Raw genomic sequence first — 16,404 nt, 5'->3', positions numbered from 1 at the left:
AAGGGAGAAAAACAGGGTAAGGAAGTTAAAGAATATTTTAACATGCTATGACTGAAAAAAAATAAAATGCATGTGAACATTAAAATTAAATTTTAAGTTCAGGCTTATACCATTTCAGCAAAGATAACAAGCTGGAAAAGAATGGTGTTGTCCTTACACATAAAAACCAACTATGGAATCAATTATGTTGTAAAGTCTTGGGAAAAAGTCCCATCTCTACACTTGCTCAGCCTCAAGTTATATTGGTGTTTAAAATACTTTGATTACCTCAGCTTCAGAGTCCTTCAGTTTCTGAACTTTTTCTTTGACTTTCATCTCAAACACCTGTTCCATTTCCATTTCCATTTTTTTCATTTTGGCTACATGCTCCCTCCTTTCCTCCTCCATCTGTGCCAACGGACTCCTGCCATAAATCCAGAAGAAGCAGTTAGGTAATAAGAACTTTKTTCCCTGTCTGTTACATTAGGGCATCTGGAAAAAGCAAGATAAAAATCCTGAAGCAGTAAGATAAATACATCACTGTAGGCACTGCTAGCTTAATTCAATTTGCATTATTACATTAACTGTTTAGATAAACTTTACTCAAAAAGACACTTCATACAATGTCTTTTCCTCCCCCACAATTGATTCACATTATATTTAGATTAACAGAAACTCTTGACTTTTTATCTGTAGAACCACCTGGTCACAGGAAGAAAGGAAATCAATGTTATAACAAGAAAAAGAAAATTAGCRTAGTCCAAGTGATCTTCAGGCATCTTTTTCTTCCCATTCAAATATATAAAARAATTAATGAACATAACAAGAAAATTAAGAGAACTACAGACTGAATTCCTACTTTCTCTCTAAATCTTCACTGCTTCAAGTGAGCCCAAGAGTCATTTAACATTTCAACTGTGTTGAATGCTCCATTCATAGTTTTGAAAAGAGATCAGCTTCAAAAAAAAGGTTTGGGCAACTAAACATCAGTATTTCAAAGTGTTAGGTGAAAGATTTTCCTTTAGAGAGCTATTAATAAATGTATAAAGTAATTAATAAATATTAATAAATAATAAAGTAATTAATAAGCTATTAATAATGTATAAAGTAATGTACTTTATTTTTATATACTGTATACTTTATTTTAATATACTGTATTTTTAATTTTTCCATACATTTATGCATAGGTATACTTTCCTGGATTCTACTGAATTTTCAAAGCTGTATAAGCCTGCTATCCATGTTACAGTGATAGGGGTTTTAAATAGTAAGTTTCAAATTAAGCATCTAATAAAACAGAATGATTGCGATCTAGTGATGATTGCTACACAGAATTTTGTTAAGACTGCTGTTCCACAAAGAGCAATCAAAACAAATCACTGGCCTTTTGTTTCAGTTTTGAGTATCTATGACTTCAAATGGCAAAGTTTTAACTATTGTGTTGGCAAAAATGAAGAACTGATTATATTTGGAATTATTACAATCAACCAGCAGAGGACATCTAATGTAATGTATGCAAAAATCACTCAGACCAGCAAATTRTAAAACAGTGATGGCAAGACAAGTCCTATTAAAAAAAAGATTTTTATTTTCATTTCTTAAAAAAAGAAAAAAAAAAACCAAGAAGGACAAAACCCCCAAAGAAACCCTGTTCTGATGTAGAAGAAGCATTCTGAAAGGAGAAAAGTATTGGCTAACTTTCAAWGATAAATGAAATACAATTAGCAGTATCTCTTTAGAGTCAGAATTTGCCACTCCTTCTGAAAGGAATGGAGATGACATTCAAACATAATTAAGATCTAGTTTGACCATTATTGGCTCATTTTATCTTTCCTGATCACCAATTTTCACCATCTAACCATAGAGTGAAAGCAAACAACTGTCATACAAACTCATAGCCATATTAATTTTTCTCTGAAATATCAATGTTTTAAAGCTAACAACTGCTGGGAGGGGGCAAGGAGGAAGAAAATGGCATTTCCATTTAAAAAAAAAATAAACTAAATCTGAATTACTAGTTGCAACAAATATATAGAACTGAAACTGATCTTCAGTTTAACTTTTACTTCAGTCCTTCAAAAGGTCAACTGTTAGCAACCTTTTTCAAGAAAAAAATTAATGGTTAAACACAGGTGAGGGACAATAATACACAAAAATACTAAACAAGTGAAAGAGGAGGTGAGTAGCAGTACTTGTGGAAGCTAAGCAGYTGTCAAAACGAGACTATTTTCTTTTAGAAATGTAAAGTTCTCAAATGCATCTGCTCTTCAAAAATTAACTACAAAATAGAATAAATACTGAGGAATCATTGGTGCAGTTTTAACTTGAAAGGGGAACAGAACTGTCCTTTCATTGACAACTTAGTAATCCACTGGGGATTTCATTCAAACTGTATTTGAGAAAGTGGTAAAAATCTGTCTACATAGAAAATTTGATAAACTCACAAGTGAGCATTTACAGCTGAGAGCTTTACAATACAGGTTACAACTGGTTTTGTTAGGTCCTAAGTATGTGACACGGGTAAAAGCACACCACCCTGTATTTCAGGACAAAATTATACAAGGGACTTAAACAAAAACAAAAAACGCAACGAAAAAAAAAGAGCTGAAGGGAAAAAAAAAAACCACAAACCACTAAACAAAGACATAAAACATTTAATTGATTTCAGAGGACATGTGATCTAATAACAGTCCTCTAAGTTATTCTGCAAAAATTAAAAATTATTCCACTTTGCACACATCTAGAATCTCTGCAAGTAGGTGGTAAGATCAAATCACAGTCAGAAATTCTTAAAGTTAATAAATCCCCAATTCAATGAAGAATTGTAAATTTACAGGTAAGGATGAAAATTCCACCAATTCTTTATAAGCATCTATATAAAGATTACTGAGCTATGGATAGAAACTGGGGGAATTCCACAATTTATCAACTTCTACTGATTTTTGAAATTTGACCAAATTTGACTTAAATCTTAGCCAAAAGATTTTTAAAGAGGATGGGTTTTTACAGAGATATTTGTCACTGTAAGCGTTTGTAAATTCCTAAAATTTACAGTAGCACAGCTTTAGGAGGGAAAAAAAAAACAAACCAACTGCTAGGGGAAAAAGCAATGCCAAGAGTGGGATACCAGGAAGCTGCTTTAAATTTGAAACATCAAACAGTGAAATCCTTTTTTTGTTTATAGAATTTTTGTTTTAAGTTTTTTGGAAAAATTTAAATGACCACTTACATGCCTTCAACTGTGTCAAATCTAAAAAACAAAAAATACAGAGGCTTAGCTTAGCATGCTTAAATAAAACCACAAAACCAAAAAGCAATAATTWAAAAAGTAAATTCAATATTAATAGATTCCTAAAGCTAATTATGTGCTCTCCCAAAAGCAATTTTTCATACTAAAAGAAAAAAATTGTTAGTTAAAGCTTGTTATACTTATTTCAAATTCAGTTCGTTAATCACTACACCATGTCAATATTAACACAGGTTTGATGTGCAGATGCTTTCAGGAATAGCTCTCCTAGACCATCTATGCTTTAAAAGAGATTTAAAATATTAGTGACATGAACCACCACTTGYTCTAAACAAATTTTCGGAAACCAATGGCACCTGGAGGCTTATCTCCTCGTTGAGAATTTGTCAGCTAGCGGAGGGCAGTGCATTGCACGCCCGGGAATGTCGCGGCGCTGCAGGAGCGCACTTGGCTCCCCCGGCCGGCAGAGGTCTCGGGCTGCGGTGTCACCTCCCCCGGGCACCGCGACGCTTCACCCAGCGCCACTCGGCTCGAACGCCAAAGGGAGGGAAAAGCAAACTCTGATCTGCCATCCTGTCATATGGGCTGCACGACCTTAGAGCCACTTCACAAAATTCGCCAAGACTACAGGCAAAAGAGGTGGAAGCAGGCCGGGTTTAGCAGGCAGAAGCCTTGAGCACTGTGTATTTTGTTACAGGGTACTGAACAGATCAGTAAATGGGTAAGGCCCATCTTTATTATGTACAATATGACTTTCAATAAAAATAAGATTTTACTTTTAAATTCACTGAAGATAGCAGCTTCATACAGCAAACCCAAAAGATGTAAATTAAATTAAAATTAAATTAAAATTTAAATTAAATTCTTAAATTACAACTTCTAAAATTGAGAGCAAAGCCCATTTTTTCATGCCACATAGTACACATGTGAAATCACAATTACCCCACAGTTTAAAGAGACAAAGTTATCTACCTTTGTGAAGACTACCCCTGACATTTTATTTTATTATTTTAATGTTAGGGATAATATTGAAAATTTGAAAAAYCTAAACCTAAAATACAAAAAAATCTCCATAACCGTGGAACATACATGCTTTGGATTGCTCTTAGGTTAACAAGTTATTCACAGAACAGTCAGGTTTCACTGCATCAAAGGAGACAAATCAGAGATAAAATTATAAACCGGACAGAAAAGAAACTGTTTCAATTCATCTGCACAGTATTATTAAAGCTCATAGCACATACTGCTATTTGTTTTCATATTTGCATTTTTGTCCAAGGAAATATGTTAACAGCTGCATGAAAAACTGAGATCTGCTAAGATCATAAAATACAGCTGTTTTAAAGGTACAAAAGGTCAATCCAGCCTCCAACAGCTGCCAGCAGGAGATACTTCTGGAAAAATACAAGTACCACTGCATGTCTCCTGGTATGTCTGCCCTCCAAGTTTCCAAAAAAACAGCAGCTTAGGAGTTTCCAGAGCCAGGGGGTTTATCTATGTTCACCCATATGCTTGTAACACCACCAGACAGCAACAGGGCATGTCTCCATTCTCATACAGAGATACAGGATCTGTCTCTGATGAAAGAATTGGTATTGMCCCATTTTAAGACACAGACACTTCTTTCAAAAGGCAAGCAGGTAAGCATAAAATTCCTAAGGGGAGGCACAGATAAAYTGTTAGAATCTGTTCATTCCCCTCAATTTCCAGGAGGCACACTGTTATTAGGAAAATTCCTTCTCTGTGGCTTCAACTATACTAGATCAAAAAACCAAAAGTTACAAAAGCATACAGAAGCTAAAAAAAGCATGTTAAAGTTTAAAAAAAAAAATGCTGCAACTCAACATACAGTTAATGTAAAAACAAAAGAACAGAATCAGCTGCTTCATAACCAGCACATGCATTAAAGAACTTCATGCATTTACTTGTTAAGTGACCCTGTTCTGGGGAACACACTCTTACAAAACGTTCAAAATACTCCTTGTAAATTTGCAATATACTGTGCCATCTTTCAGATGGTTGAATCAAACTAAGTGCAATAATTTACCCATTCTCTTGAAAAAAAAAAAAAAAAAAAAAAAACAAAAAAACCCAAACCCTGAAAGCAAAGATCACTGTTTGTGTTCACTAATCTCCAAGCTGCAGTACTGCAGCATTCTGAGCAACAGATTTCCAGTGGAGAAAATAGTTCCAGAAGGCACATTCACCTGGAAATATTCAGGTGAGACAGCACAGTGATCCAAAGTGACAGGAGATGCAAAGTAAGCATGCTTCAGAAAGCAAAGTAATTCCAGATCCTCTTAGTGTAGGTTCTGGCTCAAAAAGAAGTATCAGCAATGCTATCAGCAACTGACTGGGTGGAGGGGTAAACGAAGGTCACAGAATTTTGACACCTACTCACAGATGCATTTTTGTATAAAATGACATCTTATTGTGTCTGCAGTAAGGGAATAAAAAATAATTTTAAACAGACCCTCAGTTGTTATTTTTAAGAATGCAGAATAACCAGTCCTTACTTGGATGAAGTAACAGACTGAGTTTGTAGGTGCAGACTAACACAAATCTAAGTAGGCACACAACAAAAAAAGGTGAAAGTGTTGTCACTAAAATTCACAWTTTTCAAAATCTAAGGAAAACATACTAAGAATCTGAAAGGTATACAAGAAATCCCAGTATTTAACAACACATGCAGAAAAATATAAACAAATTCCTTTGATATCCCAAATAACAATGGGGGGGAAAAAGTTAAACTTTTCAGTACAGTAATAGCAAATAACAAGTACAGTAAAATGCATAGTAATAGCAAGTTACAAGCCCTGGAGGAAATGGAGAATTTTCTCTTCTGCACTACTATTACATTTTTACCTATGTGCACTTGGAAGTCTTGAGATATGAGTCAGGGATAACGTGATGGCAAGAAACATGACAGTGAGAAGAAGTAACCACAGTGTTATGGACACACAGATTTGAAAACTGRTATTTTTAAGACTTGACCTCATTAGAAACTCTACTCAAATTCAAGTACACTTCAGAAGAGTTGCTGTAAGTGACATAAACTATTATATTTTTTGTCAGTGCTGAGCAGGGAAGTCTCTAGTAGTCTCACACTAGATGAAACTAAATCATGTCCACTTAAATCATTCCCTCAAAGCCACTTTCAAAGCATTAAGAGAGTGTAGAATAGACACGTCTTTAGTGAAAAATGGTTTTGTAGCTGTCATATGGATGAAAATAGCAGGCATTTCCAACTAATTTCAGGGATCTTTTTCAGGAAGAACAGCTGCAATATTAGGTGAAAAGAATAGTACCCTATATTTTGATTGAGAAATTTGTATTTAAATATAGTATAAAAATAAGAGCATCACTAATTATCAATAATTTAATAATTAATTACTGCTGATGCAGTTACTACATGCTGATGCAGTTACTACATGCAGAGCAGGAAAAGTATTTGAGTGTAGCTATTCTCAAATAGCATTATATTGCTCAGAACACAGTAGTGCCTACTTTTAAATCTTTCAATAACTTCATCTCATTGGAAAATAACTTATTGTCAGAGGTAATAAAAATGACATATCAGAGTTTGAAAAAACAGCTACAAAAGCCTCCAAACATTGAACTGCAACTCACTTCTCCCAAAATATAATGACGTTGCAATAATTTCCCTGCTACAATAAGCAACCACATGAGTAGCCAGAGCATCATTTCAAAGACAACAGTAGCAGGTCTGCATCTCAGAGTTTCTAAACAAATAATAATCCATTCTTCTCAAAAACACCCCCAACACAGAGTATTGATCATTCACACAAAAGAACCCATCATCCCAAAAGTAACATATAAACCAAAAACACTAATACACAGAAACTTTGCAGTACCTGTGAAACAAAACTCAAAGAGTAAATGGAAGGATTCTCTTCAAAACTGACTCAAACTAAATCCAAAYTATTTAACATGTTCAATTGAACTAGCATAAATCTTAGTGAAAGAGGAAAAAACCCCAAATTACAAGTAAACAAGAGGCATATAGTTTCAGACACAACAAAGAGACAACTAAYTGAAGGCTATATACTTACAAACCCACCAGCACCTCTCCCGAAAAAACCCAAAACCAAAAACACCACCACACATTCACAAAACCAATCAACCTAAAACAGGAGAGTAAAAAGACTGAAGTGCAATACAGCCTTAGCAGTAACTTACTTTGTTAGCTGCCCTTTATTTTTGTTGTTGTCAACACCGTTGTATGTAACAGCTGCCAGTTTTCTGCTTCTGTAGTTCTCATAATGTACATTGTTAGTGACATCCTTCAGATCCTGCATATGAGTTCTGTCAATAAGTGTAATTTACCATCTTAGTGAACAAATACAAAATACAATCTGAAAAATCAGTCCATGTTCATTTTGCAGAYTGACTTGAATTACATTATATCCCTCCATTAAAGTCCTATTCTCCACAATGTTTTCACTCTACCATTTAAATCAGAGCTGCCAAGACAGCAAAGGCACAGAAATACCAGATTATTTTGCACTGAACTGTCTAAAGCTTGCAGTATTACAAACACTAACTCAGAGGGCCAGTCTTTGAAAAGTTTGAGTTCTGTGGATAGATATGCACATATTTGATAGGCAGATAAGTGAACTCTATATTACTACTAGGTAAGAAAAAGCCAAGTCAGGCAAGAAGCAACCAGCCAAAACTTCCTAGTTTCTACCTTTTAATTCTACAAAAGCTAAACATAAAGTTCAAGATTAAGCTACAAGCATTAGCTTCTTTTCAGAATTTTCCATAGTCAGCCTGGAGAAAAGCAAAGCTTAGTAATCAAACTAACAGTTGTTACAGCAGATGTCACCTAGTGGAGTGCAGGGAACACAGGACTTAGTGCCTAACACAACAAAGCACAGGCAGTCTTGCTTTAGATAMATTTTCAGTGCTAAAGCTTTTAGAAAAGGCCTACAACTAAGTACACATCAGCACTAACACACAGCTCAGGTTCCTATGGTCTATCACAATTTTCCACAGCAAGTAATCTCAACACCACCACTTGCTAAACATGTGATTAACAAGCTATCATAAAATGTAAGATAACTGTTTACAATTAAAAATATAGGAGCTCATATGAACTCACTATTTCAAATTTTTTTCTCCAATATGACTTGCCAATCTTTCAGGCATACCAGAAAATTTAATATTACCTGTCAACTAGTTACTTACCTTATCAACATGTTCCTCAGAATTGTGAAGTCACAGTGTTCACCRTTTTCAACTGCAAGAAAAAGTAAGCTTTTGTTGAGATGTCAACCAAAATCTGTGCCTTACACAGAGGTAAGATGTCATCCATCTACATTCATTCCAAGAACAGATTACTTCCAGCCTTTCCTTACTCAAACAACATGTGTGTTAACAGAAGGAAAGCATTAACAAYGTAACTATATTAGTGTGTCTTTCTAACAGAGCTTCTATGCTCCCCGAAGCCATACTGGCAAACTGTGCTCTGAGTCAGTGCAGCAGAATAAGCTACAACAGAAACACAGTTCTGCCAGTTTAACTGTTTGATCCTTTGGATGCCTGCTAGCACAGTTATGTAAGGATCAGACACTAAGTGAAGACCACAGTCTAGATCCAGCTAYATCCAAAAACCTTTAAAAGACAGAYTCGACCTTGTTTCTCCCTGCCCAGTAAGTTACACAATCTTAATTTTAATATGGATTTTGTTCTTTATTAATGAAGCAAAGGAAGGCTGTGTACTAAATTYGATGCACCTACCTACAGATCAAGARAGAACTGGCAGCACATCATTAGATGCCACCTATTCCACTGTGCCTATYATCCCACTAGTGTAGAAGAGGCTGATGCTGTGAGTGGCATTACCCTGAGAGATCATGAAATGACACTGGAGAAAAATGCACACTCCATAACTCCCTGGTGTGCAGACAGAGAAGGCAACACACAAAGCTCTTAGCGCACACGAAAGAAAGGCACAGGGCAGGTTCATATGCGCCTCTGAAGTAAAGACAGACATTTTCATGGGAAGGAGGGAAAAAAGAGGATGAAGGAATTAAAAAAGCCCAAATAAATTCAGCGAATCCTACAGAAAAATGCATAACATTGCCACTTTGTGTGTTCATTTTATTATCTGCACTCCTSCATTATTTTATTCCATCATTTGAAGAGACTGGTAAATTCCGCTCAGATGGTGCATGAAGTCATACTCTCAAAAAAGAATCATCTCTGTCCTTAGCTGACAGACTGAAAGCCACTCCAAAAGGTTCCTTGGTTAGCTAGCTCTTCCCTTCTAAAAGTCAGAAAATTGTGAACATGAAACCTTTCAGAAATTTGTTTTAAAATAAAGAAAACAGCACCATTTTGCACATCTCCAAATGCCAACACAAGAGCCTTAAAAAAAGCTTGATCCTCTCTGATGCAGCTGGTTTTAACTTTCTGCCAAACCTCATTTCCTGCCAGACATGCACTTCAAAGTGTTACAGCATTCCTTTTTAAAGTATTGGTCCATACACTGCTTGTTGGCTGGTGCTTTTTTGTCTGTTTTACACTGCATCCAATTTACAGTCCATTGCCCTTGGAAGGCAGAAAGAGTGAGGAAAAAAATATTCTCTTTATTCAATACATGCACACCAAAGGAAAAACCTCAATGATCATGRAAAACAGTCTAATGATGATTGTTTTACTACAGAGCATGGTGCAAGTCAGGCYATGTGCCACTTGAAATATATGAATGGCATTAAAGCACAAGAAATGGTTGTCAGAAGAACAGGCAGTTATCTTCTAGTTTCTATAGCAGTAGAAAGCAAGTTTTAAACAAATTTTTAAAATTTGAAAAAAAAGAAAGAAGAAAAAGGTACTCTATTATCAGGTACCTTTCTGCTGCTACACCCCAGCACTTAAGATTCAGATGTTTCAGGAAAAACTGAATTTATGACAATTTAACTGAACAAATTAACATTTATAATGTGAATATTCTAGAAGAAGATTTTAATACACAGGTTTTAGATGAATTAAGGTAAAAAAAATCTAGAAAACAACTGTAATTTAAGTCACATCATTACCTGCAGTAAGTTAGTACAGGTTTTATAATTTCTCACTGAGAAATCTGCTTGCAAACAGAAATCTGCTTGCAAAGCTACATGCTGCCGAAACCTTTACCTTGTTCCAGTATTGTCAGAATAACAGAACAGTATATTCCATTAATTTCCAGACCAAAGATCATTCAAATTAAGCATTTCAAACATTTCAAATACAGACTCATGTCTAGTAAGTTTTAAATGGAYTTAAAAAAATCACCAGAAAGTCTTACCTTCTGCAACACCCCATGGGTACTGCCTTCCTCTAACTCTCTTGCCATTGACTTCAATGATCGTATTACTACCTACCACAGCAAGAGGTAAACGGTCCTACAAGATAAAAGTATGACTTTAAAAATCAAAATCTACTGTCAAAAGATACTGAAAGCATGCCCATCTATCAACTCAAGGCAAGCTGGGTCAGCGCAGTAACACTGCAATGCAGCTAACCCGAAAGTGCAGGAATAGTGATGTTTATTGACCTCTGCCTAGTTCAATGACTTATATATAYACACACTCCTGAATTCCTCATGCTGCTGGATTCTGTAAATCTWCTTAAGAAACAGACTGTTACTTAGTAAGCTAAGCAAGAGGCAAACCATTTCCTATTTACTCAGTTGCACAATTATTTACCAGTTCATATTCCCACTGGCTACAAGGACTGTTACTTTGACTGGATCTTGTATCCAATTTTCAAAGGTTTGGCAAAGAACTACATGAAGTTCTTGTTTTSAGCTGAGCTGAGAATGCCTCCAGTGTAACAAGCAACAAAGGAGCCAAGAGCAGCTTAAAGGGGCTGAAAGGGACAGAGGACAAAGCTAAGAAKTTTGCACTTTTGTCTTTGCTTTTATTCTGCTCTTCTCTAGACTCAGTCCCAGAAACTCTTCCACTTTTTGTGCTATTTTTGTTTATCTATCCTAAGAGATTTCCCCAGTACCAAAAGAATTTAAAAGCTCTTACAATCTGTTAAAGCTACTGAACAAACAGAAGCAAGGCTCAAGAAATATATACAACATGGACTCCAACATGAAAGAACAAACTGAAAACATGAGTAAACTAAGAAAAAGCCTTTCAACAGCCTGACAGTCCTTTTGATTTTCTTTAGTCATACATCTCCATTAAGGTTTCAGTATATCAATCAGCCAGAGAGCTATTAGCTGTAATGCACACACTTCATGCCACTGTACACCAATATCTGAAAGACAACCCTTGCCTCCTTCAAAGCTAAGAATCAAAAAAAAAAAAAAAATAGTGGCAAGATGCGGATGGCTGACAGAAGTCAAATAAGAATGACTTTTAAAAAGTGATCTTTAGGAGTTCATTAAATGAACATGTGATCTAGTGTTCTCATTTTGAATTTTAGCCACTGAAGGATTTARATGATCTAATAATGGTATTCATTGCTTCTGATAAAAGAACAGTAACCCTTAGGAGAGCGTTACATTTGATTTCTGTCTTCTAAACATTTTTGTGGGCTCCTCATTAATGACAGAACCTTTTTCAAACTCAACCCCCCATAATAAGCACTTTTTCAAAGAAATTAGTTTACCTTTATCTTTTTAACAATCTTATTTTCTTCTTCATCATCTGTTTCTGGAAATTCATATATTTTAATTTTGTGTTCTTGGATTTCTTTCATTATCTRGAAACAAAATTATTATTTGAGAATTTCATACTTTTTAACAGCTTGATTTTTTTGCTGCAATCTGATTCTCTTTTTGTTAGATATGTAAAATAATTTCAATTAAGGTGACTTAAATTACAACACAAAACCTGAACACGTTTAACACCCTCAGGTGACCCCAAGCGGTTCATAGCATGACCATCTCCCCTTAGCCAGGGGAAGACACAGCACTAGAGCCTCCCAGCAACCAGAATATTATCCACCAATACAAAGCAGCAAAAATTAATACTGGTTTTCTACAATAGGACAAACAATTCCTAATGGGAATTCTATCTGCATAGAATTAGGTGCAAAACCTAGTACAACACAAATTCTCAGAGTAGTCTCACAAATGAGTCCCTTGAAAAAAGGAAATATTTGAATGATTATCACAGGCAGACTTTATCCCATTGAGTTCCCGCAATAGCAACTGCTGTCACTCCTTTTCTGTTTCTAGCACATCTGAGCATCAGTTGCTTGAAGCAGGACCACYTGTCTATTTTAACAGAGCTTATGACTGATGGACTAACTCTAGCAGTTATTGGTGTTGAAAAACATTTGCAAGCACTAATGAAAATTTCAGAATAACTAAGAGCGTCATCAAAAAAGTGACTGTACTATTTTGATACTCTATTTGTCTGAAGGGTATTTTTAAAAACAAGCTGATTGGTTTYGCAGAATTAGAAAGGAAAAATATTAGACCATTTAGCTGACAGCTGCATTGCAGAGCCCTAGGGAATACTTGTGGCTCATGGGTTTGCAGTCTTAAGAGAACTTAGGTTTCCAAATCGTGCAAGGACTTGTTTTCAAAGTTTGGTTTGGGAAAGTCTCCCCTGTTTAACATCTGCTCATTGATAAAGGTGCTTAAATATTTAGAAATATTTTGTGTTCTTCCATTTTTTTCCTTTTGTTTTGTAATCTATTTTTTAATCTAATCTAATTAAGTCAAGAGTTTACACACAACACCTCTTAATGCCACCTTCTTTTCAGAACTCTGTGTTCTTCTAAACTAGGACTGGACAGAGTTCAATAAAATAAACTGCGTGTCTTGTCTTGTTCTGGGTCTTCCTTGTTCTCTTCATACAATACTATAAAGCTTAACTGTTCTACTCTGAGTATCTGAAAATAAAACATAAACCACATGTAGACACTCACAGCAAATAAATTCTACAAATACAAAGACATCATATCAGTTGTATCAATGCTAGAATTATCAAACCTTCTTTAAAATGCATTACCACAYCCAAACAGGTTTATTGATACTCATCTAATAACTGAGGTATCTTTAAAAAATACAGTGTGAACACCACAATGCAATCAATAACACAGTGATACTTTTAAATACCTTCTAACACTTCTGTTAGGCACCTAAATCTTGAAAGTTTCTTTCCTCCCTTACTGATTTTTATCTCAGCAGTGAATTATTTCACTTGCCAAGAAACATACTATACTTGAAACCTCTTCCCCTGAGGACAGAAACAAGATTATTTCACCAAGGATTATAATTAAATCTAGAGATATAAATTACTTAGTTTTGCTGTCTCAATTTATTGCTTCAGGGTTTAAACTTTGCATATAAGTTAAATCTCACCATTTCCACAGGGATCAACTTACTAAATTATMCTGTGTTGTAAATATTAATTTTTCAACTCACCTGTTTTTTAAATTGTTGGCATTCCTCGGGTGTAAGTGTGTCTGCTTTGGCAATAAGTGGAATGATATTCACTTTTTCATGCAGGCGCTTCATAAACTCTATATCCAGAGGCTTAAGTCTGAAATACAGCATTAGAACTTTGCAATTTATATTAATTAAACAAGATAGTACAAATGATTAAATTTGTYCTGACAACTACTCTTAAGGCACTGATTTATGAGTGACAGATGACTGGATAAGAAAAGGCTACCTGCAACTATTACAGGAAATCCCCTAAATTGTATAACACAAGAGGAACAAGTAGTAAGTTAATATTACTAGCAGTAATGAGACCTCTGCTAGCTGAAATTACACTTATTTAAGCAAGTGATMAGAACTCTCCTATGAAGGTAGTAAAGTTTGCATTATTAGCTGGAAGATAATCACACTKAAAGCCTGACTGATAAAGAGTTCACAGTTGTGAATTATGCTCTTTTCACACACACAGGTTGCAGGTTTCTGAAAGACATGTTTGTATGCTTCTKCTTAAGAGTGGGCTAGRAGACTTTTTTTTTAAGACCTTAAGATTGCTTCAGATGGTAACCTCTGTGCACAAATGAACTAGAAGCATCTCTAAATCACTATGTAAAACAAAATGACAGTTATGAAAGTGGATAACAGAGACAAAAAATAAACCACCATATGGGCAYTGCGTGGGTGGATGGTAGTACATGCACCACCTATGCGAGTAAAATTGGTCAGTATTTCCTGTTTCCTGAAGTTAAACTAGAGAGGTTTTGATGCATTAATACTTCAGAATTATAGCMAGTTTAGTCAGGCTTAAAGGATTCACTTCAAGGGTTTAACAAGATTATTCTTCATATAAAAGAAATTAGTATTAGGAACATTAAAACCAGAATCACTTGGAACCAAAATTTCTGAAAACCGTACTTAAAAGAAGGCAGAAAATAGTCAAAAACATGCACTTCGTTTTTAACATTTTCTGCTTGTCACTGAATTTTACCAGTTCTCAGCATGTTTCCATTAAATAGCTAACATTAAAGGACATCTATATTATAAGCACTCTTTCGGTTATCCATTCACCTTAATATGCTTTCCCTCCACTTGCTTCAAAAGCCATCTAGGGCAGCATCACTGGATTGAAGGGCAGCTGCCAAAGCACAGCTGTTCAAACCTAAGTACTCGAGAGTTTACAGTGGAGACTGAAGCAGTAAAGTTTTACATAGAGATTCCAGAACTGCATAAAGATGGTGAATTCCATCATTACCCCATTCACTTACCTAGAAGACTCCTCCTGCCCCTCCACTCTCTCCTCCTACTCCCTCAGAAACCAATTCAATCAGTTCAGGTGTTTACAGGAATAACAACTAAATACAGTGGGATGCATTAAATGTAAGGACTTAAACTGCCATTTCTTTTTATCCCTAAATTTCTAAAGCAGGCTTTTACAAACCTGTTAAAAGGAAAAGTAGAAGTTCACCCACAAATGCTATAATTCAATGTAAATATAATTATGCATTAAGAGTGAAGAGGACACTACTTGGTGGGTTAGATGTGCTGCTGTCTGCACAGGAAATAGGAGCAAAGACTGCATCACCACAAATACCAGATAGGAAGTGAGCTCTGTCCTTTCTGAGAGGGCAGCATTTTAAAAAAGGAAATGAATGCTAAAAGCAGCACCAATTTTCATCATTAACTTCCTTACTCAGATGACAATCCTAAGCATTTATTCCAATAATTGAAAAACAGTATGCAAACCTAGCATAATTTTACACCTTTTTCTCCCCTAAAAATAACATTAAATATTTGCAAAAGGAATATACTTTAACAGCTTTTAGCCTCAGAAATTTAGTGACCAAAACTGAATTTTTCAGAAACAATACCTTTCTTTTTCCTTCTGAACAATTTGTATGTCCCACTGATTTAGGAAGTTCTAACAGATAAGAAGGTGTGGAGGGAAGATATATTTTTTAAGAAAATGAGCTCAAAAATGATTGTTTAACACCAGGAATGCTCTTCTCTTTATTTAAATTAGATTTTTGATTTTGCACACTAGTAAAACAATATGTCAAGAATTCAAGTGTTTGCATTTAAAACTGACATGCATGTTGAGCAAAACTGGTGTTGTATACATGCATGTTGAACAACAACAAAATACTTAATARAGGCAAGTCTACAAAAGGAAAACTCCACCCTCTGATATTTCTTTCCATATTTGGAAGTATTCGTACAGTTCAGAATTATTAGACCCATTCCAATGCTAGCTACAGAAACTAAGGGTAATAGCTGGCATTTTTTACTGCCTGAGGAATACYCTTCAAATTCCTTCATCACTGCCTTCAGCAAGTTTTAACTAYTTTTGACCTATACAATAGAATAGGCTTATATTTATCTTCGTCTCCTTCTGGTTTTGAAGATATAGCTCAGGAGTCTCTGACAAAATTAATTGGTTWTAATACCATGACAAAATGCTAAGCAACCAGTTTCAGATAGACAATCTGTACCCTAATAGCCTGGAAATGCAGTTCTCCCTCTCTACCACTAGATAGAAGTCTGATCAAGTTAAAAACTAAGCAGGAGTGAAAGGCAACATAATAACCAAAAAAAATCCGCAATGCCTATAAACTGGGATTGTCAATAGACAAAATATTACATGCCAAATTAATTAAAGCATGTTTACAAGGATGCATGAAACTTCTTGTYTTCAATTTAACATTAAAGGGAGGAAAAATGGAAAGTAAAAATCCTGTTGCTTGACATGTGAACCAGTTACTCCTTCTAA

The 16,404-nt window shown here is 35.2% G+C and overlaps 1 protein-coding gene across 1 annotated transcript in view; it reads right to left on the bottom strand.

Moving 5' to 3' along the window:
- Positions 1–16,404, bottom strand: part of SEPTIN7 (septin 7) — an 82,342-nt gene that overhangs the window by 3,814 nt on the left and 62,124 nt on the right. The window contains 7 exon segments of the mRNA XM_057367741.1: positions 268–403; positions 3,209–3,229; positions 7,427–7,552; positions 8,438–8,489; positions 10,539–10,635; positions 11,855–11,947; positions 13,623–13,740. Coding sequence (XP_057223724.1) covers positions 268–403; positions 3,209–3,229; positions 7,427–7,552; positions 8,438–8,489; positions 10,539–10,635; positions 11,855–11,947; positions 13,623–13,740 — 643 coding nt within the window.

Source organism: Malurus melanocephalus, unplaced genomic scaffold, assembly GCF_030028575.1.
Source record: "Malurus melanocephalus ecotype Western Australia unplaced genomic scaffold, MMel_1.1 scaffold_83, whole genome shotgun sequence".
NCBI classification, from domain to species: Eukaryota; Metazoa; Chordata; class Aves; order Passeriformes; family Maluridae; genus Malurus; species Malurus melanocephalus.
The sequence above is the reverse complement of the archived record's forward strand: the minus strand, read 5'-3'. Positions and strand labels throughout refer to the sequence as shown.